We start from the raw sequence: 26,530 nt of genomic DNA, 5'->3' as shown, positions 1-26,530 counted from the left end.
GAGTTTGCAGTACCTTTCAGAGGTGCATTTATTTCAATATAACAACCTAACAGCAGCTCACAGCTGAGCCAGCTGTAAATTGTATTGATTCACGTATTCGGGGCAGAAGACAAATGGGAAGAGGATTTAGTTTCTGTCTCTTACGTAGAGATGCAGAAAGTGGCTACTAGTAACAATCACGTTCTAATGCCTTTAGTCAGCAGAACAGTCTTACGTGAATGGAGTCTTACTCTTTTAATCATGCTCTAAAGTTCAGAATTATCAAAACTAGAAAACAAAAATAGTGTTATGCAAATATGACGAGATTTCATTCCATGTAGCAATATTTTGATATTTGGAGCTGAAACTATACTGGTGTAGTTAAAGTGGTAGCACGCCTCTGGTGTGGACACACCCATACCAATACAAAGATGAGGATAATAGTATAGCTTATTCCTATACAGGAAGGGAAGGAAGCTATACCAGTATAAGGCACCTTCCATGCTAGGATTGTACCAATACAATTATTGGGGAAAAACTAAAAACAACCCTAACCAAAATACTTATACTGGTACAAAACCTGTGTGTAGAGTGGGCCACAGACATTTTGCTATTGGAGCTAGGTGGAGCGCTGGTCTGAGCCAGCATGGCACTTCCTATATTCCTAAACTGAGCAAAACAAGTACAGTTGTTGTGATGGGGTGACAGGTTCCTCCTACCAAATATAAAGTTCTATATAAAATGTATTGCAGGCAAAAATGTTGCACATACCAGATTTTCATTCCCATTGTTGCTAACATTTTTACATTTCCAGCACTGATTCAACACCATCTCAGTAAGTTAAATGTGAACAAAAATGTAATGCCACTGTCACTGTGAAATATTTGCAGGGCTACACCAAAGTTACACCGCTAACGTAGCTTTTGCGTGACCATTCTTTTAGGTTCCCTAGAATATTTTCCATACCATTTGTCTTATTCAAGATTCCATCTGATTTTAATAGTTATAAATATATACCTGCCGCAAAACTGCTGCCCCATAGCTGGATGTGGCATTGCAGCAGCTGTGCTTCCTTTTTCCTCGTGTTCTTCAACCCGTTCTGGCAGCAGGGGTGGCCTGACTCTCCGAACATGACGCTTTCAAGAGTCTGACCCCTTCTGGGACCACAGAGCCCTTTAACGCGTCCCAGAGAAACATACCTAAATCCTCAGCCCCCGTCAGGCTCATCTGGCCATCCCGTTTCTGTGCAGGTAAGCCTCATCCATCATCAACATCCTCCCTCCATGCCACAGTCAGGGCCAGACAGTTCTCTGCCTTCCCAGGGGCCCAGGGGCCCTCAGCAGCTCCTGATCTTTCTGCTGGCTCACCTCAGGGGCAGCCTGTCCATTGTTCTCCATGTCTGCTGAAGGTAGGACAAGAAGTAATGGGCTCGATCTCTAGCAAGGGAGGCTTACGTTAGATATTAGGAGACACTTCCTAACTGGAAGGCTAGGTAAGCTCTGGAATGGGCTTCCTATGGAGGCTGTGGAATTTCCATCATTAGAGCTTTCTAAGAACAGGCTGGACAAACATCTGCCAGGGCTGGTCTAGGTTTACTTGGTCCTTAGCAGATGAAGCTGGATTTGATGACCACCTGAGGTCCCTTCCAGCCTTACATTTCTATGATTCTCCAGCCTTCTATCATCCCACTTCCCAGAGGGAGGGAGGGAGGGAGCACACTACGTACTCTCCTCTCCCAACTCACCTTCTCTCTCCTCTTTGAAGTCCACCCCCTTCACCTGACCACACCCTCCCTGGGTGCAATCAGTGAGGTTACTGACCCTTTCAGGCTCCCTTAACCCTTCTGGTGCTTGTACGGGGTTTACATCACTCTATCATCATATACAGATTTACATAGCTCAGCAAACCCTGCTATAGAAATCTTAGCTTCTGCAGTTCTATCTATTGTAAGTGCTTATATAGTCCCCATCAGTGCTATACCCAAGCGCTTCACAAGCTTTAATGTATTTCTGTTATCCCCATCGTACAGATGGGGAGCTGAGGCCCAGAAGCCCAGATCCACAAAGGGATTTAGGCTCCTAACACCTTTGTGGAACTGGGCCTAAGGGACTTTCCCAAGTTCATGCAGAAAATCTATGATGGAGCAGGAACTTGAACTAGTCTCTCTCAAGGGCTAGATTAGTGCCCAACCCCCTGAACCAGCTTCCTTCTCTGCATTCATCTTAAACAAGCAGCCTTAGTTTTGCACTAATCTTGCTTTTTATATATAACTCATTTGGGTTTAAGACAAGTATGTTTGCCTGCACTTCATGTTAGCATTGACGATTAGACTTTGAACTTCATCCCTCATTAAGATGCATGATGTAAGAAATACACATTCTAAACCATATTGGACCATTAATTTAATGAACCTATTATCTACCAGGTTTCTAAGGACTAGACTAGACTACAAAATTAGGTCAATATAACTACATCATGCAGGGGTGTGAACATTCCACACCCACGAGCGATGCAGTTAAACCGACCTAACCCCTGGTGTAGACAGGAATTCTCCTGTCAACCTAGCTACCGCCTCTCGGGGAGGTGGAGTGCCTGTGCCATCAGGAGAACCCCTCCCATTGGAATAGGCAGCATCTGCACTGAAGCACTTCAGCAGCACACAAGCCCTTTTTATACCTGTTCCTCAGCTAAAATACAGACTGGAGAAGTATGGTAAATGTAGCCATTCATTAGCCAAAATAGAATTTCAAAAGCAACTAAGAAATTACAGAAAGTCAAATAAAGCTGGTTCGGTGACGGTGTTGACAGTGTTTAAAAGAATGAATTAAACATGGGATGTTAGAGTTGACCAAGAAATAAAAACGGAGGAAGGGCTGGGGTGGCACCACTTCATGTAGCCAGGGGAAAGGCTATGGCCATGAGGTGCAAGTGACACCCTCTACAGGTACCACTAGGCACATTTCTCAGGCTCCAGTGCGCTGGGTGCACACACACCTATGTGTGAAGAAGCAGATGATGATATTGTGTTACCAACTCTTGAAAATGTAACGCGGCTCATTATATTTGGTGTTTTCCAGCCCCAGCTGCTAGAATCAAGAGACTGAATAAGAAGCTCAACTTTCTTTTCTTTTCTTTTTTTAAGGGAGGTTCTAGCCCTCACGGCTGCAGGGAAAAGACTGAAAATGAGACGCACGTGCACACTTAAAGGCTCAGAAACCAGAAGAAACAAAAACTTACAATGTATTATTTTTAAACCCCCTCCGGACTTTTAAGCCAAATCTCATGTTCTGAGGGCTGGACTCATGATTTTTACATGCTTGGGGTTGGCAAGGCTGCACTGAGGGCTTGTACCACTTTAACATAAGGTGGGAATTTAAGCTCGTTTAGTTAAAACTCTGCACATCCCTGTGTAGACACGCTTATTTCAATTTAAGAATGGCTTATTCTGATTAAGCTTAAAACTGCTCCCAATCAATGTTACTGCTCCCAAACAATCCGTTTTGTTGGCAGAATTTTTTCTCCTTTTGTTTTATTCTTCTGCCTGAGACTGAGGACTTGTTCCTCCCTGGCACTGGAATGAGGTTGTGAGAATTGAAAATGGAATGACCCTACTGCAGACTCAGCTCAGACAGCATTAGGATGAGACCTAGGTCTCCATTTCCTGAACCCTAACACCCTATTGCCTTCTGCAGGGCTCTAATAGGAGCTCGGCGAGTGTTTCATCACGAATGGTGTGGGACGCACTGACCACTCAGGACAGGATTTCCAGGAGCTTGCCAGGGAGAAATGAGTAATTTAGGTAGGCAGAAAATGGGGGTTGGCTCCACAGGCAATTCAAGGCACTTTCAAGACAGTAATGTAAGTGGCCCCAGATGACCCTGGGCACCCAAATGGGAGAGAGAAGGCAAGGGGCATGAAGAGAATGGAGGGGAGCATTCTATTATAGGCAGCATGCATAGAGACCCCTATCGTTCAGGCTGCCCGACGCATCCACCCTGGGCGATGAATGAGGTAGGAGCCCTGTGGGAAAAAACGGTATGTGACAGTGTGAATTAAAATTGTACCATCACGTATTTGCACAAGGGGCCAGAATTAAGGTTGTCTGAGCAAAATCAAACTACAGTTCTGGATCAGTTTGAGAGCCCAGCCGTGGTCTGGGAGGGGGGGTGGCGATAGGTCTCTTGATTAGTTTAGGGCCTGAGCCACGTCGCTTTCTCCCAGCCACTGCCCACGTGAGGAAAAAGGGGCTCCTGGCGGGGTTTCCCTCGCTCTTCCCATGTTGACAAGACACCGAGGGCCTGGCAGCTTTATAGCTTGGGATGCACCAGTTAAACAGGAGATGATGTGGGCTTCTTCTCTGCCTAGGACTTGCTAGAGGATCACCACCAGTCAGCTTAGGGGTGGCTCCTGCAGTCAGCTGACCCAACAGATGTGCAGACGGATGGTGCTGAGAAGCCGAATACCCCCGGTGTGTTGTGGAAACGGCCATGGATGCCGTTCACTGGGGACAGCCCTGGTCAGGGCATTGCTCCTCTGCCAGGTGGTCTCTCTGATGCACGTTCAGGCTGGTTTTCTTGCGGAAGCCCTTCCCGCACTCCGGACACATGTAGGGCGTCTCGCCGGTGTGGGTTCTCCGGTGTGCAATAAGGGGGGACCGCGCATAAAATCCCTTTCCACACTCAGGACACTTGTAGGGCCTCTCTCCCGTGTGGATCCGCTGGTGGGCAAGCAGAGCGGAGCTCTGGCTGAAGCCCTTCCTGCACTCGGGGCATTTGTAGGGCCGCTCCCCCGTGTGGTTCCTCTGGTGTTTGATGAGGGCGGAGCTGTTGGTGTAGCTCTTCCCACACTCGGCACAGCGGTAGGGCCTTTCGCCCATGTGCAGCCGCTGGTGGGCGGTGAAGTCCGAGCTTTGTGTGAAGCCCTTCCCGCACTGGGCGCACTGGTAGGGCCGCTCCCCCGTGTGCACTCGCTGGTGCGTGGCCAGGTTGGAGCTCTGGCTGAAGCCCTTCCCGCACTGGGGGCATTCGTAGGGCTTCTCTCCAGTGTGGAACCTCTGGTGGATGATGAGGTGGGAGCTCCGGCTGAAGCCCTTCCCGCATTCGGGGCATTGGTAGGGCTTCTCGCCCGTGTGTGTTCTCTGGTGGGTGATGAGCTGCGAGCTCTGGATGAAGCTCTTCCCACAACTGGGGCACTGGTAGGGTTTCTCCCCAGTGTGGATGCGCCGGTGCTTGGCCAGGGTGGAGCTGACGGTGAAGCCTTTCCCGCACAAAAGACACCTGTAGGGCTTCTCGCCCGAGTGGATTCTCTGATGTCTAGTAAGACCTAAGCGCCCACGGAAGCTTTTCCCACAGTCGGGGCATGTGTTCTTTCCCTCTCCCGTGTGGAGGCTCGGCGGGATTGGGAGGTCACTGAGGTCACCTCCCCCAAGCTGGATGGATTCCCCCAGTCTTTTCGCTGGAGGGTTTCTTTGCTCTCTTGTGGACCTGCCTGGACTCTCAGAAGCTTTTCCCTGCTCAAGAGGGCAGAAGTTTCCCTGCGCTTTGGATCTTCCCAGTAACGTCACATGAAGTTCCACTTGCTCAGGACCTCCCTGCTGAGGACTCTCCTCATTCTCACGCACCATCCCATGACCTGCTGGGAGAGAGAGAGAGAGACAGAAGCGAGTCACTCCCTGCGCTGGGAAAAGAGGAGGCCTAAGACAGGGCAGGGAGGTTGCAAAACAAAATACTGTTTGGGAGATTGAGGAATCTGGAGCTGAATCCCCCCAGCCAATCCTCCAAGGGGAGTGAGGGGGGACTGGTTCTATCACCTCGTGCCCAAACTCTGTGGAGGACAGGAGGGCACAAGAGGGAATTACCAGAAGGTGGCAGTCAGGATTACTGGAAAGTCACAAGGATACGCCACCTGCCAATACAATCCTAGCTTTCTACTCCCTCACCACAGTTTCCTGACATCAGGCTCCCATGTTCCCTACCTGTACAGGTGCTTCTTAGGTTCTCCCTTTCCAGGACCAATGGCTCTTCCTCTAGTTCCATCTGAGAGATCACATCGGTAATTAGACACAGTGCTGGGTGGGGGAGGGAGAAAACACATCAGGGTAACATGATTGTGGAATCTCTCTCAAAAATCTCCCAAGACATTATACAAGAGTAGGACTCCTGAGCTTGCTCTCAGTGCTGAGAGCCGTAGGGGTCTGCATCAGCCAGCCACGGAGCCCCTGGCTATGTCCAGTGCCTTTTCCTCTGAACCCCACCCAGCTCAGCTCGCCACGTATGCAGTACTGCCAGCCTCCAGAAAACAAAAATTAGGAGGGGTTATTTAAATCAAACCATGTGTTTCCATCTGTCTTTTGACTTTTAACTCGCCTCTATTCCTCTGCCAATGGGGGTGTCAGAATTCCACCTGAAAAGGCAAACTGTAATGGCCACAGCCATGCAAGCTACTCCATTTACCATCTCCTCACCCCTAGTATAGAGGAACTGCCATCCAATTCCTATTACCCAAGTCCCCCTGCTCCCTCCTCTACCTGGGTCCAAGCAGAACAATGCAACTCCCCATTCCCTGCCTCCCATTCCCCTGGGTCCCTCTCTCTGTTCCAGGGCCATACAGGTCAGATCTGAATCCTCAGCCCTACAGTGCTTGCACGGAGCGCTGCCCACACCCCCAGCCCGGAAGATTGTGGGTTTGCAGCGACTTCCTGAGTCAGCGTGACAGCTCCTGCAGGCACCAAGATCATAGGCTCTCGAGGAGTTTGTGAGAGTTCAAGTTGGCAACACTGTCTTCCCCTGGCTGCTGGAAGGGGACTGTCCTCTGCACCCCCTCAGCCTGCCTCCTGCCCCCCACATTCCCCTGCATTCCCTCAACTGCCCTTCTGCCTCCCTCACTTTCCCCACCCCCCGTCATGGTGTCTCTGCTGCTCCTCACAGTCCCTGTGTCTTGTCCGGCCCCTTCAATCTGTTGGCCTGGCTTCAATCCCATTGAAAACAGTGGGAGGTGGCAGCCAATTTTCTGAAGAGTAGCCTCACATTAGAAGACAGCAGCCATCTTGCGGGCTTCAGTTGCACTGATAGGAAGAGGAGATGGGAAAAATCATGAGTTGGCCTCTTTTGTCATGTTTTCATGAGACAGGAACCAGCCACAGGATACTGAAGAAGTTCCCGGTGCTGAGGAGGGAGTCCAGTACTGGCCCCATTTCCACTGAGTGTGGAAAGGAAACACTGAGGTGTGGCACTGACAGACCCATAGATTCAGCAGCCCACCTAGTCAGCAGGGCTGTAAACGATGCAGGCCTGGCAAAGTCCTGGACCAAGGGAGAGGTCAGGACAGAAAGGCAGAGGAGATCCACTGCTGCCTGATACAAAAACAGCCAGGGCCAGCACCGCCCTCGATGGGACCAGGGTCAATGGACACCCTGGGGCCAGAACCGGAGTCAATGGTAAGGGATCTCTGACCTCCCTGCGCTGTGCTGGGGAGCTGCTGACAGACCCTGCTCCATCCTGCACACTGGCATTCACCCTGTGCCAATCCACGCTCCTTCTGGGACCTGGAGTTTGCCTCAGCTGGTCTCATGTGACCTTTTCCATGGCATGCTCGATGGGGAATGACTCTTTGGAGAGGTGCCGGCCCCAGGACGTGAAGCGGCAGCACTTTCCGAACCCGAGGGCAAATCCGAGCCAACGAGCCCTCCTGCTGAAGCAGGCTGAATGGCCTGTTGAATGAGTCCATTTGGTGAGCGAGCTGCAAATCAAACTCCGCTCCTTGCCGGGGGCTTCAGCCAGCACCGGTGTGGAGATCGCCCTTCCCCTGCTCCAAACACTACAGACAATGTTTAACCGCTGGGGAGAGCATCACCCAGGAACACTTAAACTCCAACTAACACACGCTGTACTAGCATAGTAATGAACTATATGCAACCAGAAATAGAGGATTGTGAGGATGAAAATCACACAGAGCTCTGACTCCAGCCATGGGCAGTAAGAAGGAACTGTGAGGGGGTCAGGGGGAGGGGCTATGGCCATGAGAGCAGCCCCTCTATAGATACTGCTAGGTACAATTCTCTGGCTCCGGCGCACTGGGCGCGCACACACCTAAGTGGAATACACAGCTGCAGCCACTCAATGAAGAGAAATTACTTATTTTCGTTCTTGGAATTAAGGAAGTTAATATATAAATGCTGCAGACCAATAAGGTCCAACCAACCTGTAAAATTACAGGAAATTGTATTGAGATCCAACCCACAGATTCAGTCTTCGTTACCCCTGGCAGCTCCATCTTCTCCTCGCTGGCCTGGGCTGCTACTAGTGCTCAAATGGTTGGCCGTTTTGAATCCCTGATAGAACTCACTACTGATTGGTAAGGAGCTTTGAGCTTCTAACTCAAGGCACATGCAGGGGAATGTCTGCCCTTAGCAAAAATTTCCACACCAGCTTCCAAACAGCTCCTGAGCTGGTTAACACCTTCCTGCACTCCCTCTAGCGTGCGGAAATAGCAACCACTTGCTTGAGCCTCTCTCCAGCCACCTTGTCTGGGAATGTTCCCTACCAACACAGAGCCAGCAGCAACAGCAGCTGCAACTGCAGCAATAAGACGTCTGGCTGAATCCCGGAAAAGAAAGGAGAGTTACGGATGTGCAGCCCACACGCTCGCACTTTTTAGCCATGCTGGCAGTGGTAAGCTAGAGTGGGTACGTGTGCTCATACCGCAATCACATCTCCGCTTCCCTGCAAGACTGTTTGCCCTCAGTGGAATGTGTCTGTACAGCTTCAAAAACAGCTACTGAACACGTCCACTAACTCCCACACCCGCCTCTGGGCCCTTCTAACTAAGGCCCTGTCTACACCAGCACTTAAGTCAGCAAAACTTTCATTGTTCGGGGTGTGAAAAAGCCCCCCCGAGCCACATAAGTTTTGCCAGCATAAGCACTTGTGTGCACAGCACTATGTCGGTGAGAGAGGCTCTCCTGCCGTCATAGCTACCACCGCCCGTTATTATGTCCGCGGGAGAGCTCTCTCCCATCAGCACAATGTGGCTACACAAGCGATCTTACGGCAGCACAACTGTATCAGTATGGTGTTTCTGCCCTGCTATCTTAGGCTTTGTCTACACTGGCCCTTTCATTGTTAAAACTTTTGTCGCTCAGGAGTGTGAAAAAACACATCCCAAACGACAAATGTTTTAACAACGAAAAGCGCCAGTGTGGACAGTGCTTCATTGGTGGGAGCCACACTCTCGTCAACGAAGCTACTGCCCCTCGTTTGGGGTGGTTTGATTTTGTCACTGGGAGAGCTCTCTCCCGCTACACTGGGTCCTTACAACGGGGCGGCTGCAGCAGTAAGGTGCCAGTGTAGACACAGCCTTCCTGGGGGTGTCTTTGAAGAGCCAGGGGCTGCTTCTGCTCAGTGAGTTTTCCTGATTTTTTTTAGGGCTTGTCATTGTTACAAAATGTTACCGTAACCTACGTACTTACACTGCAGCGAGGCAGTGGGGCAGGGACATGGGATTTAGTTGAATTCTTTGTCTCTGCACACACTCATTATTCCCCTGCAGGACGTCCCTGTAGTGAGTCCTCTAATGTGGGGTCAAAAATGTCTGTTACCTACACGGCCACCACCCTGGAGTCACTGGCCCCTGAGACATCGAGCGTCCCCCACTCTGTGGCTGCTCTGCACTGAACACACCAGCTCAGCAACGCCCACTGGCCCACAAAGACCAGGGAAAGTCCAGTATTGCCAATGCTTATGATTGAATCACGTGTCTCACAATAGATGGTGTTTTTTAAAGTCCTGAGTGCTCTGCTGGAATCAAATTATTACTGTAGAATCACAGCTTTTTTTTCTTCTTTAAGTAAGTGTCTAGCTCTTCAGGTTGCAGGAAAAGCATAAAAACATGATCTCTAAATGCTCCAACACCAAAAGGCAAAGAAAAAGACCCAGCATTATTTTAAAATCTCATGATTTTTAAGCCAATCTCGATGGGGGAGGAAGGCGGGGGGGTTGAACCCTTGGTGGTGGCAGTTCTGCGTTCAGTGCAGAGGGGGGCGCTTCGGAAGACTGTAAGGTTTTGATTAAGAAAGTTCGTGTTTTGTTTGGGAAGGGGATTGTGAGTGGGGGGGCTGCTGCCGTGGCGGTTCCCTCCCGAGCTTGCAGACAGGCAGCTCTGGTGGCCCCGTTCAGGCGCAGCAGCAGACGTGGCTGAGGAGAACCCAGCAAAGCAGCGGGCAGGGGGATTGCAGAGCAGCGCAAGCCCCGCGCAGCGTCTCCCTGCTGCACCCGGCCAGCGGGCTCCGTGCTCACCCGCAGCCGGAGGGGAGGCGCTCGGTGTCCTCACACCTGCCTGCCGCCTACACAGAGGCTGGTGGGTGAAACTGCCCTGAACAGGGTCCAGCGCGTCCCAAGTGCCCGCCCCAGTTCTCAGGGGGGGGGGGTGGCTCTCCCATGGGCTTGGCCGGTGGATTTCACACCTGCCTCTGGCTAGCAGGCTCAGCCCTGTGGCTACTGGGAACCTGGTACGTCTTCAATCGGGGTTGCACAGAGGGGGGATTTCTGCCTCCCGCTGCTGAACGCCGGGCCGCTTTGCAAGCCCTTCCCGGCGGGTTCCTCAGCTGTCACACCTCGCTCCCTGCCTCCCTCCCCGGTGCATTCCCGGGCAAAGCCGCCGCCGCTGCCGGGAAGCTCCCCTACCTCGGCCCGCTCCGCTGCAGCCATGTCCTGTGGCCGGGGTGAGTGTCCGCTTCCCCCCGCCTCCGATCCTGCCGCGGAGGGGCGCAGCCCGCGTGTGTCCGCAGCAGCAGCAGCGCCGGGAGGCGGCCACGTGGGGCGCGGCGGGGGAGTCGCTCCTGGCCCGGGTTCGCTGCAGATCAGGACCCGGCACTGCGGCTCCCGCCAGGGCTTCCTGCGTAGGGCGGGACACAGGAAGGGGCTGGAGCCAGAGCGGGGCGAAGGGCCCGGGCCCTGCTGAGCTCGCCTCTCGCAGGCTGCAGGAGAACAGCCGGTCTCGCTCTGGATCGTCCCGGCCCAGGGGAGCGGGGGCAGGGACGTGGCTGCCACGGAGCCAGCTCAGCTACCAGGCTTTGGGGGAACTGGTGGTGGATTGGTCCCGGAGGAGGGAGGAGCCGCGAATACCCAGGGCGGTGAAGGGCTGATGGGACACAGCACATGCTGGGAAGAGCTGGCCTGACTTTTGAGGACAAGGCGAGATGGGAGGGGGCAGGAATTCCCCCGAGAGATGAGTTCAGAAGACCAACACCCCGAGCCAGCCGGGCCATCGCTGTGACCCCGGGACAGACCTACGCACCGAGCCAGCCGGGCCGTCGCTCTGACCCCGGTACAGACCTACGCACCGAGCCAGCCGGGCCGTCGCTCTGACCCCGGTACAGACCTACGCACCGAGCCAGCCGGGCCATCGCTCTGACCCCGGGACAGACCAACGCACCGAGCCAGCCGGGCCATCGCTGTGACCCCGGGACAGACCTACGCCCCGAGCCAGCCGGGCCATCGCTCTGACCCCGGTACAGACCTACGCACCGAGCCAGCCGGGCCATCGCTCTGACCCCGGGACAGACCTACGCACCGAGCCAGCCGGGCCATCGCTCTGACCCCGGGACAGACCTACGCCCCGAGCCAGCCGGGCCATCGCTCTGACCCCGGTACAGACCAACGCACCGAGCCAGCCGGGCCATCGCTCTGATCCCGGTACAGACCTACGCACCGAGCCAGCCGGGCCATCGCTCTGACCCCGGGACAGACCTACGCACCGAGCCAGCCGGGCCATCGCTCTGACCCCGGGACAGACCTACGCACCGAGCCAGCCGGGCCATCGCTCTGACCCCGGGACAGACCTACGCCCCGAGCCAGCCGGGCCATCGCTCTGACCCCGGGACAGACCTACGCACCGAGCCAGCCGGGCCATCGCTCTGACCCCTGGACAGACCTACGCACCGAGCCAGCCGGGCCATCGCTCTGACCCCGGGACAGACCTACGCACCGAGCCAGCTGGGCCATTGCTCTGATCCCGGTACAGACCTACACACCAAGCTAGCTGGGCGATTGGCCTGATGTTTGAGTAGTTTGGAAAATTATGTGATAATAGGGAAGTAGAAGGAATAGCAGCTCAGCTGTTCACAGGCATCTGAAGAAGTGGGGTTTTTTTATCCACGAAAGCTTATGCCCAAATAAATCTGTTAGTCTTTAAGGTGCCGCCAGACTCCTCGTTGCTATTATGAGAAACCATTCTGGAACCAAAGCTCTGTGGGTCATGTTTTTACCGTTGCACCATAGAACTATTTATGTCCAGGGACTTCTCCAAACTCACAACATCCACTCCCAAAGACGGGGGAGAGGGGAAGGTTTATGACAGCCCTGAACCAAAAATTACTCATCGGAGAAAATATAAGTCTGAAGGGAGCAAAGAAAGGGATGTTGGGAAGTTGGCATCCTTTGAGTGCCTTAGCTGTGAGTTCCCAACCTTCCTAATGCTTGTTTCTTTTAACTGTAATCTGAAGTCTGAATTTTCTGCCTCTCTAGTGAGTGCTATTTTGATAACTGCAAGGTAATAACACAGTGACAGGAATTCTCAGCCTTAATTCCTGCTTAGTTTTTGTCTGGGCATACTTACTAGTGTTTAATCCTTTCCTTTTATTAACAGAACATCAGTCCCTCTCTCTCCAGTTGCTTGCACTATTCCTTCAGCTTTGATTTTATTGCCTGCTGTGGCAAGATCCACTCACTGCAGTGTTTTTGGTTAGTTCTGAAATGAGATGTGCTGAGCTGGGTTCTGTGACGTAAGCTGTTTCTTGCTGTCCGTAAAGAGTAATGTCAGCCAAACGTAGTCTTTATTTTGCAAAAGCACAAGTAAAAATGGGTTTCACGGCCCAGGACAAGCTCTTGGAAAATCACCGATGTTTTATTTCACCAGCCCTGATAACCATGGACAGCAGATGTTTTGGCTCATGAGGCTGTTAGTAGCTGCCCTTCTCGATGCAAATAGTGGGCCTTCTCCTGCCATTATTGCTGGTTCTACAAGTCCCAATCCTGATTTAGGCCCCAATCCAGCAAAGCACTTAAGTGTGTGGGTGACTAAGTAGAACTTGCATGCATAAAGTTAAGTACATGCTTAGGCATGTTGCTACAGCAAGGCCTTCCTCTGCCAGACCGAATTAGGGCCATGGAGCATGAAGAGTGGGCACTGCTCCTGAAAGCCTGTCTCCAGTGAGTCCAGCAGGACAGGGGTGAGCTGGAAATCGGCTAAAGATTTACAGCAAGGTTGGATCTATCACTGGCCAACAACGGGACTGCATTGGTTGTTTAGATACATCTATAATGCCCCTTCACCACTGCTGCATAGCCTCAGAGGCCACTATATATTTCAGGGACATACCTGAAATCCCATAAGATCCATCCTACTTTAAAAATGACCTGCAAAAAACCTACCCTACCACCAGCAATACAACCCCCCGGGCTTGTGCCTTCTTTTGGTCTGTTTTGATGTATAAAGAGGGGCTGAAAGGTTTGTTGGTTTTCTACAGTCCCAAGTTCTGGCCCTTCCCTAGTTCTGCTGAGAAAGCTGCTGGATGTTTCAGACCCTGGCTCGCATGAGCTCCTTAATTGATGGGATGTTTATCATTAACAAAGATTCCTTTATCCAAAATGTTCATTGTGTGTTAAAAACAAAAAAGAAAGTGTTTAAACAGTCTGACTAAAAAGCCCTTCCCTCTCAACTGCTCTCCTCTTGGCTTGTGTGATATCACTGGCTGAAGCATTCTCCAGACACTGTCTTTTGCTTCAGTGTCAACCGTCCACTCCAGTATATGGAAGAAGCTTCAATTGAATTGTGAGGTTTAATTATAGCCTGTGTCTAATATTAACTAACTCTGGGGGCACTGCCACCTGCTTCTCCAAACTTTATTAAAGCGCAGACCTGATCAGCTCCTTCCACCAGGACTAAACCCACTGAGACATTCTGAAACCCTCCCCAGTCCAGAATCTCTGAAATAAATACTAGAAAGAGCAGCATCAGAGGCTCGTTTTGTGGTATCGCTCTGACATGTTCCCTAGGACAGTATATTCCCTTAGTTACTAGGCAATGGAAAACAACTGGCTTTTCCTCTTTCTTTCTCACCTTATTTGAAGGAAAGTAAATTTACCCAGTGATGATGCAATAAATGGACCTGGACGAGTCTGGGAGTGTGTAACAACAAAAGAAGCTATAACCCTTTCCCTTTAAGAGCTTTCAGATCCCTACACCGCTTGGAAAGGTGGCAGAAACTCCACTAGTGTTGTGGTTCGCAACCAGGGGTACATAGTGTTGAAACGGATCTTTTAATGGCCCACAGCTGGGCAGGTGTTTACTGATACCAGTGAGAATTCAGAAACCAATATGCTTAAGGCACAGTCATTTATTTGAGAGAATCACACAGCAGTTAAGGTTACATGGTATACGTTCTTTTCCATAAGCCTCAGTTCCCCAGGCATAACCCCTCAGTAACTATGCTGGCCTTACACAGTATCCTGATTGGCAAACAAAGCAGGTCTAGCTACCAGCTCTAGATGGAGAACACTTCTCTTTCTTCTTTCCCCTCTCAGGCACTTGGTCTGTCCCTCGAAGCAGGGCCTTGGTTACCCTGACGACTTCTGGTTCTAAGGTCTTGCAAAGGTCCCTCAAGGCGGGGTTTCGGTTACCCCGACAACTTCTGTCTCACAGTCTCGAACCTCTTCGGATATTAATTGGGGAATTGACCTGACTCATTTACTTTGCTTAGCACTTCCATACCTTTTTGTTCTCAAAGGAGTCACATGTTCCAGAAATATGCCTCGTAGGTGTTTATTATTGGTTTACTTCATAATTTTGGAAGGGGCTGCAAAGCAGACACACAGACCGAAGCTCAGCCATAGTGTACTCTCATGAATCATTCACTTAAGTTCTTAGTGTGAGGTTATCCAAAAAGGGTGATTCTGACCCACGTCAGCCATGTCACCAGGCTCACTGATCGCATGCTCTTACGTGTTCTTTACTTTGTGAGCGAGTTCTCTGCTGAAATATCCCAAAGTTTGGGGTTAAAACACACACGCCCAGTGAGCATCATTCCAGTGCAGTTTCAGCACCTCCAGTAGTAGCCCCACTCCATTTATCTAATGCTAATAATAATAAATGGAGATATACCTATCTCCTAGACCTGGAAGGGACCCTGAAAGGTCATTGAGTCTTCACTAGCAGGACTAAGGTACTGGTTTCACTCCAGATCCCCAAGTGGCCCCCTCAAGGACTGAACTCACAACCCTGGGTTTAGCAGGCCAATGCTCAAACCACTGAGCTATCCCTCCCCAATCCTTGAGCAAGTTGAGACATACCAAGCCATACCAAACTCATGCTTGCCACATTCATTATCAGTCACAGCAATTCATAATAATTTGGCACCGTCTCAACACGTGTGCCCATGGGGGTACACAGGTCTCCCAGGGGTACATCGACTCAGCTAGATATTTGCCTAGTTTTACAACAGTAAGTACAAACTAAAATGTCCTACAATGACTGGTGTATACTATGCTGTATACTATACACTGAAATGTAAGTACCGTATTTATATTCTAATGGATTGATTTTATAGGTACATGGTAAAAATGAGAAAGGAAGCCATGCGTCAGTAACAGTGTACTGTGACGTCTGTATTATGATGTCTGATTTGGTAGGCAAGCAGCTTTCAAATGAGGTGAAATTTGGGGGTACACAAGACAAATCAGACACCCAAAAGGGGTCCAGAGTCTGGAAAGGCTGAGAGCCGCTGCCTGCAGCAGATGCGCTGCTCTCTAGTGACGGGCAGCGGTGTAAAGCTCAGATGGGTGGATGTTGAGTTACCTAGACAGCTTGTATTGCTCCTTCCTCCGCCTCTTTAAGGCTCTCTGGCTGGGACGCTTGGAACAGGCTCTTTCCCTTAGCTGGATCAGCTCCTGCAAGTGCTATGGGGAGAAAGCGCAGCAGCGCTGGGGCTTGTGCAGTCACTTCCTCCCCCTCTCTCAATCACCTGGAGCCTGTGGCTCAGGGGGAGGTCTGCAGAGCCCGAGGGGCTGCTCTGAGCATGGTGCGTGTTGCAGCCCGAGCTGGTATTGAGGGCCACAGGAAGGGGCTGGAGTAGCTGCTGGTGTCTGTAGCTCTGCACTGGGAGGGGAGGCAGGAAGTGGGATGGTGAGGAACTGAAGGGTAGGGGACTGCACAGCTCCTGGGTTTAATGTCCAGGCTGCAGCACAGCCACAGCTGAGACAGTTACCTGCTCTCCCAGGGGCAGGGAACAGACACAGGAAAACGAGTGTCCAGGTGCCCAGCTCACCCTGATGATCTGCAGAACAGCGTCCACGTTTCCCTTCCCATTGTCCCGCGCTGCTGAAGATGGGAAATGGCCACAGGGGAGACGCTCAGGTAGGGGATTTCTGGGGACTGCAGGGGTGTGTCCTGCAGAGAGAGGGGACGCTGGGGAGGACACTTGCCAAGTCACTCACTTGGTGGGACAGCCACATGCTGGTCCCACCCATCCCTCCTCCCTGCTCAAATGCCATTCAGACAATGGTGACCAAGGCCATCCTCAAACTCCTGCTTTCTGCTTCTAGGGGTACTGAGCACGCAGTCGAGCCCCACTTCTAGCCCGGCCACGCTGCCTCTCCTGACAGCATGGCCGGGCATTAGGGAGGTTAGACAGACTGTGGGGAGAAGGCCCCCAGCACATTCACACTTGTGGCCCTGAACCTCAGCAGCAGCTCACCCCATCCTAGGAGGGGGTTGCAGCAAAGAGGGGGCCTGGTGGGTGGGATACGGCCTATGAGCTGAACAAATTGGGAAAGGGGTCATGGAGGCACGGGGAGAGGTGAGGAGTTAAGAGAAAGGAGGAAAATGGAGGTGGAAGAGACTGGCACGGAGAGAAAACACCGACGGTGAAATGAAGGGAGCTGGAGGAATGGGACTGGGAGGCAAGGCTCCAAGCCACTGTCCCGCAGCTTCCTGTCCGTAAAATGAGTTGATACTGACCTAAGCTCCTGGGCGGGATGGTGCTGGAGAGAGAAGCTGAATCGGAATGAGGTTTCCTTGCTCACGCACCTGAATAATATGACTGGAGGAGCTGTGGAGCCTGGAGCCGCTCTGGGGGTGGTTTAGGATCAGACACCTTGGGTGGGGAAATCCACAAAACTGAAGAATCTAATGCCTTGAAATGCCCAAGGCTTCTAGCCGGGACTCAGCACCGCGGTGACTGACAGGGACTTCTGGGAATGTAAATAATAGTCTGTGCAATCCCAAGAAGTGAGAGCGCGAACCTCTGAGCCCTGCTGAGGCCCAAGCATGGGCCCCAGAGCTCCTGCAAGAAGTGAGACAGAGAAAGGGAAACAGGACAAAGACAGATCTGTTCCTCAGTGGTTAGTTGCAGTTGCAGTTTCCCAGTACTGTCAGCATTTACAGCTATAACAGGGAGAGGGCAGCAGATCTCTGCCAGAACAGGGGAGAATGAAGGGCTGGCCCTGGGAATGAGAGGGCCAATTGGGAGATGACTCTAATTGGATACTTATGGAAACTATAAGCATCAATGAAGCCTGTGAAATATGGGAGAATGGAGAGGAAGTGCTGGTCTGGGGCTTCTCAGGATCAGTAGTGGAACTGTTTCAAGGGCAAAAGGTACTGAGTGGGAGATGCTTCTTTTTTCAGGTGCCAGTGACCATAAAGGAAGTGACAGTCTATTGCACCAAAGGGCAGTAGGTACTTTTGGATCCTCATCAGATGGTCTTCTACAAGGATGTCACGCAGGAGAATTACAAGACTCTGATCTCCCTGGGTAAGGGCTTGTTCTCCTTCACTTATGAGAAGGCTGCACTCTCTATGAAGGACATAGGTCAGTTTCTGGTCAGGGATCTTCCCAAGTCCCTTAGAATTCTGGGTAATCAGTCCAAAACTGTGCGAGAGAGAGTGCCACAATCCCACCTCTTCCTAGGCAAAAGAAGATGCAGAAACACAATGGCAGAGCTAATTTCCCCATAGCCAGAGCTTGCACTGAGGGAAGAGATATTATATTTATTTGTCCAGGGTCATTTCTGTGCCTGTAATCACTGTATTTCTCCACTTCATCCCCGGAGTGTGTTCTGGACCCTCTGAGGGTTTAGTAATGGGCAAGTGGCTTAATGTTTGCAGCTTGGCTGCATCACTGAGTCCTGCGATGCGTGGGGCAGTCTGAACCTCTCTGGGTCACATCTCCCACCAGAACACTGCCTTTCCCAGAGAGACTCAGCAAACTCTTTCCCATCCATGTTGATAATACAAGTCCCAGTAAAGACAGACACTGGGTTTAAAATCACAGAACAATCTTTGTAACAAGTCTGGATCTCCCACTTTGCTTTTCTGTGAGCAGGATTTCTGACACCTAAACCTGACAGGATCTGTACAGAACAAGAGGAAAAGCCATGGGTCCCTGGAAAGTAAGATACCCGTGATACCTGTACAGGTGAGGAGAAAACCCAAGTCAGAAACCAATCATGAGTGAAAAAAAGAGCTGAAGTCCCACCCAAGCCATTGTGAGCTCTCAGGTTTGTGCTTCATCAAATTCAATACTATAAACAGCTGTTCGGTCATGTCCCTCACAGATCTCCCAGAGGTCTTTCCAGAAGACAGTAAGCCCTCCCTTCACTCAGACGGGATGTTGGCACTGCAATGCTCTCTCCTCTGGAGAAAGGATTTAAAAGAAACTGGCTCCTGAATTTCAGTCTGAATTAAACCAGATCAAAGATCGTGATGAACCCTCTGCAGTTCCTTTTCTCCTGAACACTGAGAACGAGGGTGTCTGATTTTTTTTTTCCAGCAGACGTTTGGATCGTGAGTGAAAGTGCAGAGAATCTTCAGCAGAAAGGACTTGAGCAAGGGGAACCAGATGGAACAATTTCAGGGAGATCCAAAGAGACCATTTCCCAGAATCCTGATCAAGAAAGAGCCTGTGAGAGTTGTAACTGCCCAGAAAGACAGTGGGTAAGACCTCCAGAAGAGACAGAGTGTAAATCCACTCACCTCACAAACCTCAAAGGCACCAATGTCCATCAGTGGGCTGTCTCCACAGGCAGTCAATGAACACTAAGTGTTGTGAGAAAAGGTACAGCAGGGGCTTAGGCCTCAATGGCTGCCAAAGAGCCCCGATGGGAAAGAAATCCTATCCATGTGCAGACTGTGGGAAGGTCTTCAGCTGGAGCTCAGCCCTGATCACCCACCAGAGAACCCACACGGGTGAGAGGCCCTACAAGTGCCCTGCCTGCGGGAGAGGCTTCAGCCAGAGCTCCAACCTGGTCAGACATCACCGCACCCACACTGGGGAGCGGCCCTATGAGTGCAGTGAGTGTGGGAAGAGCTTCCGCCTCAACTCCCACTTCCTCAAGCATCAGCGCACCCACGCCAAGCCCTACCCCTGTGGGGTCTGCCAGAGAGGCTTCCACAGCTCCTTGGCCTTGGGCAGGCACCAGAGAGCCCACACGCAGGAGCAATGCTACATCTGTGCAGACTGCGGGAAGAGATTTCGGGTGCGCTCAGCACTGGCCCAGCACCGCAGGACGCACACAGGGGAGAGGCCCTTCCAGTGCTCCAACTGTGGGAAGGGCTTCAGCCAGAGCGCCAACCTGCTCACGCATCAGCGGGTCCACACTGGGGAGCGGCCCTTCCAGTGCACCGAGTGTGGGAAACGCTTTGCCGTCAGCTCCCACCTCAGCACTCACCAGAGGAACCATCGCGCGGAGCGGCCCTGCCAGTGCACTGACTGCGGAAAAGGTTTTGCCAACCCTGCCAAGCTACTCGCCCACCAGAGACGCCACACGGGGGAGCGGCCCTTCCAGTGCCCTGAGTGCGGGAAGTGCTTCAGTGACAGCTCCCTCCTGGTGAAACACCAGCGTATCCACACAGGGGAGCGGCCCTTCCAGTGCCCCGAGTGCGGGAAGAGCTTCAACCGGAACCTGACCCTACTCAGACACCGGAGAGTGCACACCGGGGAGAGGCCCTACATCTGCCCTGCCTGCGGGAAGGGCTTCAGCCAGAGCTCCCACCTCATCACTCACCAGAGAGTGCACACAGGGGAGAGGCCCTACAAATGCCCCACCTGCGGGAAGGCCTTCAGCCAGAACTCCAACCTGATCCGGCACCAGAGGAACCACAAGCACCAGGACACACTGTAACCAGCTCATCAGCACTTGCTGCACACAAGAGAAGCCTGCACAGGCACACACTGTGGGGAAAAAGCTTCAAACAGAGCTCGGACCTTACAAGGCACCAGAGAAGCCACGTGGGGAAGGAAGCAGTGGCTGTCAAACAAATCAAGTCCTACTGTTTGGACAGTCCGGAGGAAGTGCTGGAAGCAGCAAGCTGTGCACTGTAGGGAAGTGATTGCTTGGTGATATTTTTGGATGGAGTAGAGGGGGGCACAGGGTGACAAACGGGGTAAATCTGATAAATCTACAGGCGTTTGAAAGGGATACGTACCAAGGGCAAAGAGAACTTATTTAGGGTTGCACAACAGATGCAGCTAACAGCAGCAGGATGACATTAAAAGGGGAAGCATTTGTTTTAAAAAGTTCTTGACAGGACTATGCATTACTGAGCAGTTGGATAACACCCCCAGAAAGCAATGGTAGCTTCCTCATTTGGGACTTTCTGAAATGTGTTTTTTAGGTTAATTTACTGTAGGGAGACAGGGAGCTGGATCAGATGAATGAATGAGTCCTTTCTACCTCTGATGTCTCTGAGTCTCTCAATGGAGGGAACAAAGGCAAAGTTGTTAAAAAATTATGGTGGCAAAAGGAAGGTGAATTTATTTTAATCTCAAGTCTATTGAATGACCCCACCTATCCCTAAAATATATTATCTATTGATACTGGAGACATGACTCCTGCTATCCTTCTCTCCAGAACAATGGGGTAAGCCATCTTGTTTAGACCGTTTCACTAGCCTATTTAAGGATGGTATTTTTATTGTAAAGCTAAGTGATATCAGAGACCAGAACAGAATGCAAATAAGTTCCCCTACCTCTCTACGAGGAGTAAGAATTTAAGGTTTCCCAATTTTAAGCCCGGATATGCAAATTAGACAGAACTTGTTGCAGAGAGGAAGGTACCTGAGGACTAATGCCACAGATGCTACAGTCCTTACCCTGCCAAGAGGAGCATTACCTATCAACAAAATCATCAGTTAATTGGAAAAGAGAAATAATTGGACAAAATTACAGCAAGATTGTGTGGATTGTGAGTGGTATAAAAAGGACTTTCCATACAAATTGCAGAGATTGAAAAAGGTCTCCAGCAGTTGGGGCCAGCTGAACCTAATTAGTTCCCTGGTAACTCCTTTTCCAGCTGAACCTTATTTCCCCATGGTTCTCTCTCCTCAGTGGATTGGGAGAGGCCTTTTAACCCCCTGGGCCAAATTACTACCCCTCCCTTTGTAGCTGTTTGTCTTGGGTTTGCCAGTTAACAGCAACAAAATGAATTTTGGAAGGATGAAATCCATACATTTACTGGTCACGCATTCTCCTAGGCTGGTATTTCTGTTTGCTCCAATGTAAGTGTTCGTTCCAGCAGCACAACGTCCCCCACTGTAAAGAGCCACGGAGTCTGCTAGAAATGTATGTCACCGGGCTTTCAGTTTGTAAACCAGTCCAACCTCAGGCATGTTACTAGAATGTTTTAAGGGAAACAAGGTCTTTTTCTTATTATTTTGCCATGTTCCTTTACAATAAGAAAGCAACCACCATTTTTTTAGTGCCTGATGAGTGAATTAGAGGAGCATTGTGATGAAGACTGACCAAGCATGTGACACTTTGGGCATCTGAATCCTACTTTCATGGGAAACTGCTCTATTGTGAATAACCCCATTACTATTTTCTCAGCAAACAGCTAAGATAAGGGCCATGTGTCAGGGCTGACCCAGTCTCTTCTAAACACACAAATGATGAAGAAAGCAGGAAGGAGGTGAATCCATTCCATGGGAATGGGGCACTTCATAAAAAAAGCTTTCCTACGTCCAACAGGGAAAACATTCCCCTCCTAAAGAACCCAAATCATTGCATCATTGGACGGATCTTGAAATTCACAATTAATTAGAATCAGGTACTATAAGTTATTTCAGTATGGAAAGTTACTTTCATTTTTGGGGGGAGTAGACACTAAAACCATTTTTTCTGCTTCCTCTCTGTGCATTAGGCTGAAAAATCCAGGGATTGGCATTATTTCCGTGAATCACATTTTTGAACTTGCTCTCTCCTAAGAGTTATATTTCAATCTACAGGATTTGCCCAGCCTTACTTACATTAGTGTAACATTCAGGGCATAATAGAGCACATTTTCATTTTTCCACTCTGAAATACTCCTGGAACTTGTTTTTAATTTACAATTTCTGGGTCGATCCTGCATCCTGGGCTTCCGATCACTGGGAGAAGACAGCTGACAGTGCAGGAAACTGAAAAAGCAAAAGGGGAAGATTAAAAAAGAAAAGGGATGGGTGTGTGCAAAAGGGAATAAACAAACACAAAGGAGCAGCATGGAGGGAATGAGATAACCCTTAAAACGTTTCTTTTGTCATCATCTTTGAATTCTGAGCAGAAGTACACTACGTTGCAAGAAAGAACATAGCGTGCCAATGACTTCTACATTTTGTAAGGGGAATACTACAACTAGCAGAGAAACATTATATAGCTAGCTAAAACAATGTAAACATTTTAAAGGAAGCTAAACTACTAGTGATTTCCATTTTACTTTGGGCAGCAAATAGTTTAGGGTAAAGGGATTAAAATCAGAAGTGTCAGGATGGAAAAGTAGACAGCCATTTGTAGTGGTTATTTTAATAGGCATATTGAAGTACAAAAAGATAAACTCTACTTGTATGGCACTGCTGCATAACACGACTGCAGATATATTCCAGTGAGTCTGGTCCCTCTCAAAGAACATTACAGTTCACAACAGAATGAATCTAAAGTCTGTAGCAAAAGTTTGCATTATAAGTTACCATGACAATAAACTCTGACTTATATCAGAAGTTCTATTTGTCTGTTTGAATACTGCAAGTGTACAATTCAGCTATATAAAAATATCAGGTCCATGAAAGAATTTTGTGTACCTCAGTTCATCCACTGTACAGTAAATTCTGAAGACAAGTCAAAGGATTCTTTCATCAGTTTTGTTAACCGTGAATGTGCTACTAAACTGAATTCAATTCCCCCACAGCGTAATTTCTCTGACTTGGTTCTTTGATATATTTACAATGCATACGTTTTCATTCCAACAATACATTTTTGGCCTAAAAACATGGAGTTGTGAGTATGCAACAGAGAACCAAAGACACATACCTTTCTAAATATATCCTTAAAGTGCAAAATATGTGTTTCCACACAACGGCATGAAAATATAGTTAGTCTGAAAAAGTCAATGCACTCAATATAGAAAATAAGGAACGTGCATTTAAACATGCTCAAAGTACGGAAATGATTTCTTCCTTTTTTTCCTGGCATAAGTGACTTTTTGTGTAATAATATGTGGTAAGTAAACATTTAAAGTAGGCTCTATAAAAGTGTTGCTAAAATGATTTAAAGCTTACAAGAACTTAGGATGAAGCTCTGATTTAAGAGCTATGCTTTGATAAAGGCACCACATTTTTTCCTGTTGTTTCTGTTTACTTTAAAAATATGTTTAATGCTCCTCAGAATCTGTAGAATGTTATCTCATTTCTGTTAAAGATGATCTCTCAGCCATATTTAACATGAAATAACTTGATTTGACTACGGTCATTATGGTATTTCCAAACTTTCCCAATGCAATAGGTTCACTAACCAAAGACAACAATACTTTAATAGTACACTTGATTGGGCCAAACAAGGACAGAAATTAGAATCTCTCTCCACCAACAAATTTTCTATTCTGAAAAGCTTAATTTAAAAAAATATATATATTACTCTTTCAGCTTTGATACAAAATGATGTTTTGGAAGTTCAAAGTTGTTCAAATTAACCTGAATTACAGATTCTCCCCACTTGCCTTATTTATTTTCTGAAAATGATGAAAAAAAGCTGATCTTCAACACCACATATCTCACTCAACACACCAAGCAGTGCTTGGATGCTGAGCAGAACTTTCCTTTTCCTTGGGAAAGTAAAAAAAAAGTCTCAGACACTATTTTCTAGATATTTACAGTGCTTTAGAAACAAATTGCACTTCACAGGCTAAAATTCCATTAATCTTTCCATACCCAATTTCTGGTACCAGTGTAAGCAAAAAGTTGGGACTCCATTTTGTGCAGGAATGTCACTTAAATTGAGATCCCTTGGGTGAAGATTAAAATATTTCTTGCATTCAAAGACTCATCCCACTTTTTTTTTTTTTTAAACAATCCCTATAAAATTGAACATTTTGGCTGAATGGTAACCCTTACGACTCTAGCTTAAAAGAGGCATCCTACCTATCTAAACCAAAATAGCTAAAGATGAACTTTGTGAAACTCTATTGCAACCATGTAACATTTTGAATACAAGACTGATTGTATGGAGCATTGGGAGACTTATTGGAGAGATGATGGTATGACAAAAAAAAAGTGTTTGCATTGCACCTTTATGATGCAGAATTCCACTTCAGAATGTTTTCTTGAACAACATTGGTGTGCCATGGGGTTTTTATTTTATAGAAATTAACTCAGCCACTCTCTCCCCCATTTGGGCTGGGGGCACGGGGAACCACACCCAATTTTGGTTTTAGTGATTATTACTGCTCTCCATCTTGTTGCTGCTCTCCGTCAGGCTGATGATGTTGTTCTGGGCAGCCATCTTGGTGCTGCTGTTTCTGCTCCTGCCTTTTCTTTTCAGCCAGTGCTTTTGCCCTTGTAGTCATTGCTCTGGGCCTGATGTCACACCTCTCTTCGTCCTGCTGATGCTTTTTACAATGTTTCTCAAATGTAGACATTTTGGCATAAGTCCGGTTGCAAACCATGCAGTGATAGGGCCTCTCCCCACTGTGCGTTCTCATATGAAGCTGGAGATAAGAGGACCTAGAAAAAGTTCGACTACAAACAGAACAGCGGTGAGGTTCACGGGCTTCATGTGTTTTTAAGTGCTGTTTGAGAGATGAGGCCTGCTTAAAGGCCTTACTGCATGTGGTACATTTGAAATTCCTCTCCCCAGACTCAAGGAGCTGATGCGACATGAGGTGAGCGGAGGAACGGAAGTTTTTCCCACACTTGTCACATTTGTAGGGCCTCTCACCAGTGTGAAGGCGGATGTGCAGGATCAGTCCTGCCTTCTGTGTGAAGGCCTTCTCGCACTGGGTGCATTTGAAAGGCCTCTCCCCTGTGTGAACACGTCTGTGAGTCTTCAGGTGTGAGGCACGCCCAAAGTTCTTCCCACAGTCCTCACATTTAAAGGGCTTTTCCCCTGTGTGGATTGCTTTGTGCCTCACAAGGTGCGAGGACTGTAGGAAGAGCTTCCCACACACACTGCACTTGTACTTCCTCTCACCCGTGTGCGAGCGCAGATGCAGGGCCAGGTGGGAGGAGGAGATGAATTTCTTGCCACAGAGTGGGCAGGTGTGGGGCCGCTCGCCAGTGTGAATGCGTTTGTGCAGTACCAGGCCAGAGGACAGGGCAAAGGTCTTCCCACACATGGGACACTTGTAAGGCTTCTCTCCTGTGTGAACACGCTGGTGCTTCACCAGAGCTGATGTCTGGGCAAAGGTCTTTCCACAGAGCTCGCAGCGATACGGTCGCTCCGCAGCGTGAGACATCTCATGAAGTTCTAGCTCCGTCAGCTGGGCAAAAGACCTGCCACATTCAGAGCATTTAAAGGGTTTGCTAATGAGAACGGCTTTGCTGGGTGGATTGTTCGTTGACAAGTTACTAGTCACAGAGCTATTAATAACAGAGCTACTGGGCACCATTGTTGGTAATGAGAAACTTTGAGAATTCATCATTGCATCAGCTTGGCATATAACGCAACACAACGATGGGGGGAATGGTACTTAGTCACGGAGAATCATAACAATGGTCTCAATTTAAAGAGGAACAAATTTCAGCATCAGGTACACAGATGAATAGTTAACACCTGAAAGGGGAAAAAAAAGATGACAATGACATTCACCCTCACAATGCAATGTCACAAAACAATCTGATGTAACGTGAGCCGATGCTAAGCGCTGTCATTGTCTCATGGTGTTTCGCTGCTTTCTGCTCGTGACTTACTGCGCTACGGTGTCTCATTCTTGTCTGTTTGGGTTTGGTTCTTGTTTTAAATTAAGATGTCTCCGCCGCTACCAAACCTAAAATGAGTCTGGCTAAAATTTTCAAGAACACCGACGCGATTCAAGTCGCCCAAGCCTGACCCTGATCCGTGACACAGGCACTTCGGAGCTGTCCTCACCCCCCTATTGCTACACGCTTCGGTAACTGCCCAGTGACCGCAGCGCAGGCGCAGAGGCCGCTTGGTCAGACGGGTCGAGTTGATGGTGGAGACTCAGACGAGCTCCGTGACATTCTCCGCTTCCGCCCCGGGGCAGTGGGGCTGGAGCTGTCAGCCAGCAGCGCCCCG

General features: G+C 49.4%; 2 protein-coding genes across 8 annotated transcripts; one reads left to right on the top strand and one right to left on the bottom strand.

The window, feature by feature from the left end:
- On the bottom strand, window positions 1–26,530 carry LOC120374475 (zinc finger protein 420-like). Its single transcript, XM_039494215.1, has 7 exons — window positions 26,185–26,530; window positions 24,721–26,047; window positions 22,276–22,425; window positions 20,078–20,108; window positions 10,659–11,037; window positions 5,954–6,046; window positions 1–5,613 (listed from the first exon to the last, which is right to left on the bottom strand). The coding sequence occupies exons 2-7, from the start codon at window positions 25,914–25,916 to the stop codon at window positions 4,478–4,480; spliced, it is 2,985 nt and encodes a 994-aa protein (XP_039350149.1). The 5' UTR covers window positions 25,917–26,047; window positions 26,185–26,530; the 3' UTR covers window positions 1–4,477.
- LOC120374447 (zinc finger protein 239-like) lies at window positions 16,091–23,001 on the top strand. Of its 7 annotated transcripts, XM_039494167.1 has the most exons (4): window positions 16,091–16,386; window positions 17,659–17,785; window positions 18,356–18,448; window positions 18,803–23,001. In XM_039494167.1, exon 4 carries the CDS (start codon window positions 19,062–19,064, stop codon window positions 20,151–20,153), a length of 1,092 nt encoding a protein of 363 aa, XP_039350101.1. In that variant the 5' UTR covers window positions 16,091–16,386; window positions 17,659–17,785; window positions 18,356–18,448; window positions 18,803–19,061; the 3' UTR covers window positions 20,154–23,001. The 7 variants fall into 7 exon arrangements, with proteins under 7 accessions (XP_039350101.1, XP_039350103.1, XP_039350102.1 ...); XM_039494169.1 differs by lacking the exon at window positions 18,356–18,448 and having other exon boundaries at window positions 18,806–23,001; XM_039494168.1 differs by lacking the exon at window positions 18,356–18,448.

Source organism: Mauremys reevesii, linkage group 11, assembly GCF_016161935.1.
Source record: "Mauremys reevesii isolate NIE-2019 linkage group 11, ASM1616193v1, whole genome shotgun sequence".
NCBI classification, from domain to species: Eukaryota; Metazoa; Chordata; order Testudines; family Geoemydidae; genus Mauremys; species Mauremys reevesii.
This window is presented reverse-complemented; position numbering and strand designations above follow the sequence as displayed.

Coding starts and splice junctions, on each gene's coding strand:
- LOC120374447 (XM_039494169.1), top strand. CDS start 19,062: ATGAACACTAAGTGTTGTGAGAAAAGGTACAGCAGGGGCTTAGGCCTC.
- LOC120374475 (XM_039494215.1), bottom strand. CDS start 25,916: ATGATGAATTCTCAAAGTTTCTCATTACCAACAATGGTGCCCAGTAGC. Junction 22,426..24,720: donor CAGCAACAAGATGGAGAGCA/GTAATAATCACT, acceptor TTGCTTTTTCAG/TTTCCTGCACTGTCAGCTGT. Junction 11,038..20,077: donor GGCTGAAGGCCTTCCCGCAG/GTGGGGCATTTG, acceptor AAAGCCTGGTAG/CTGAGCTGGCTCCGTGGCAG.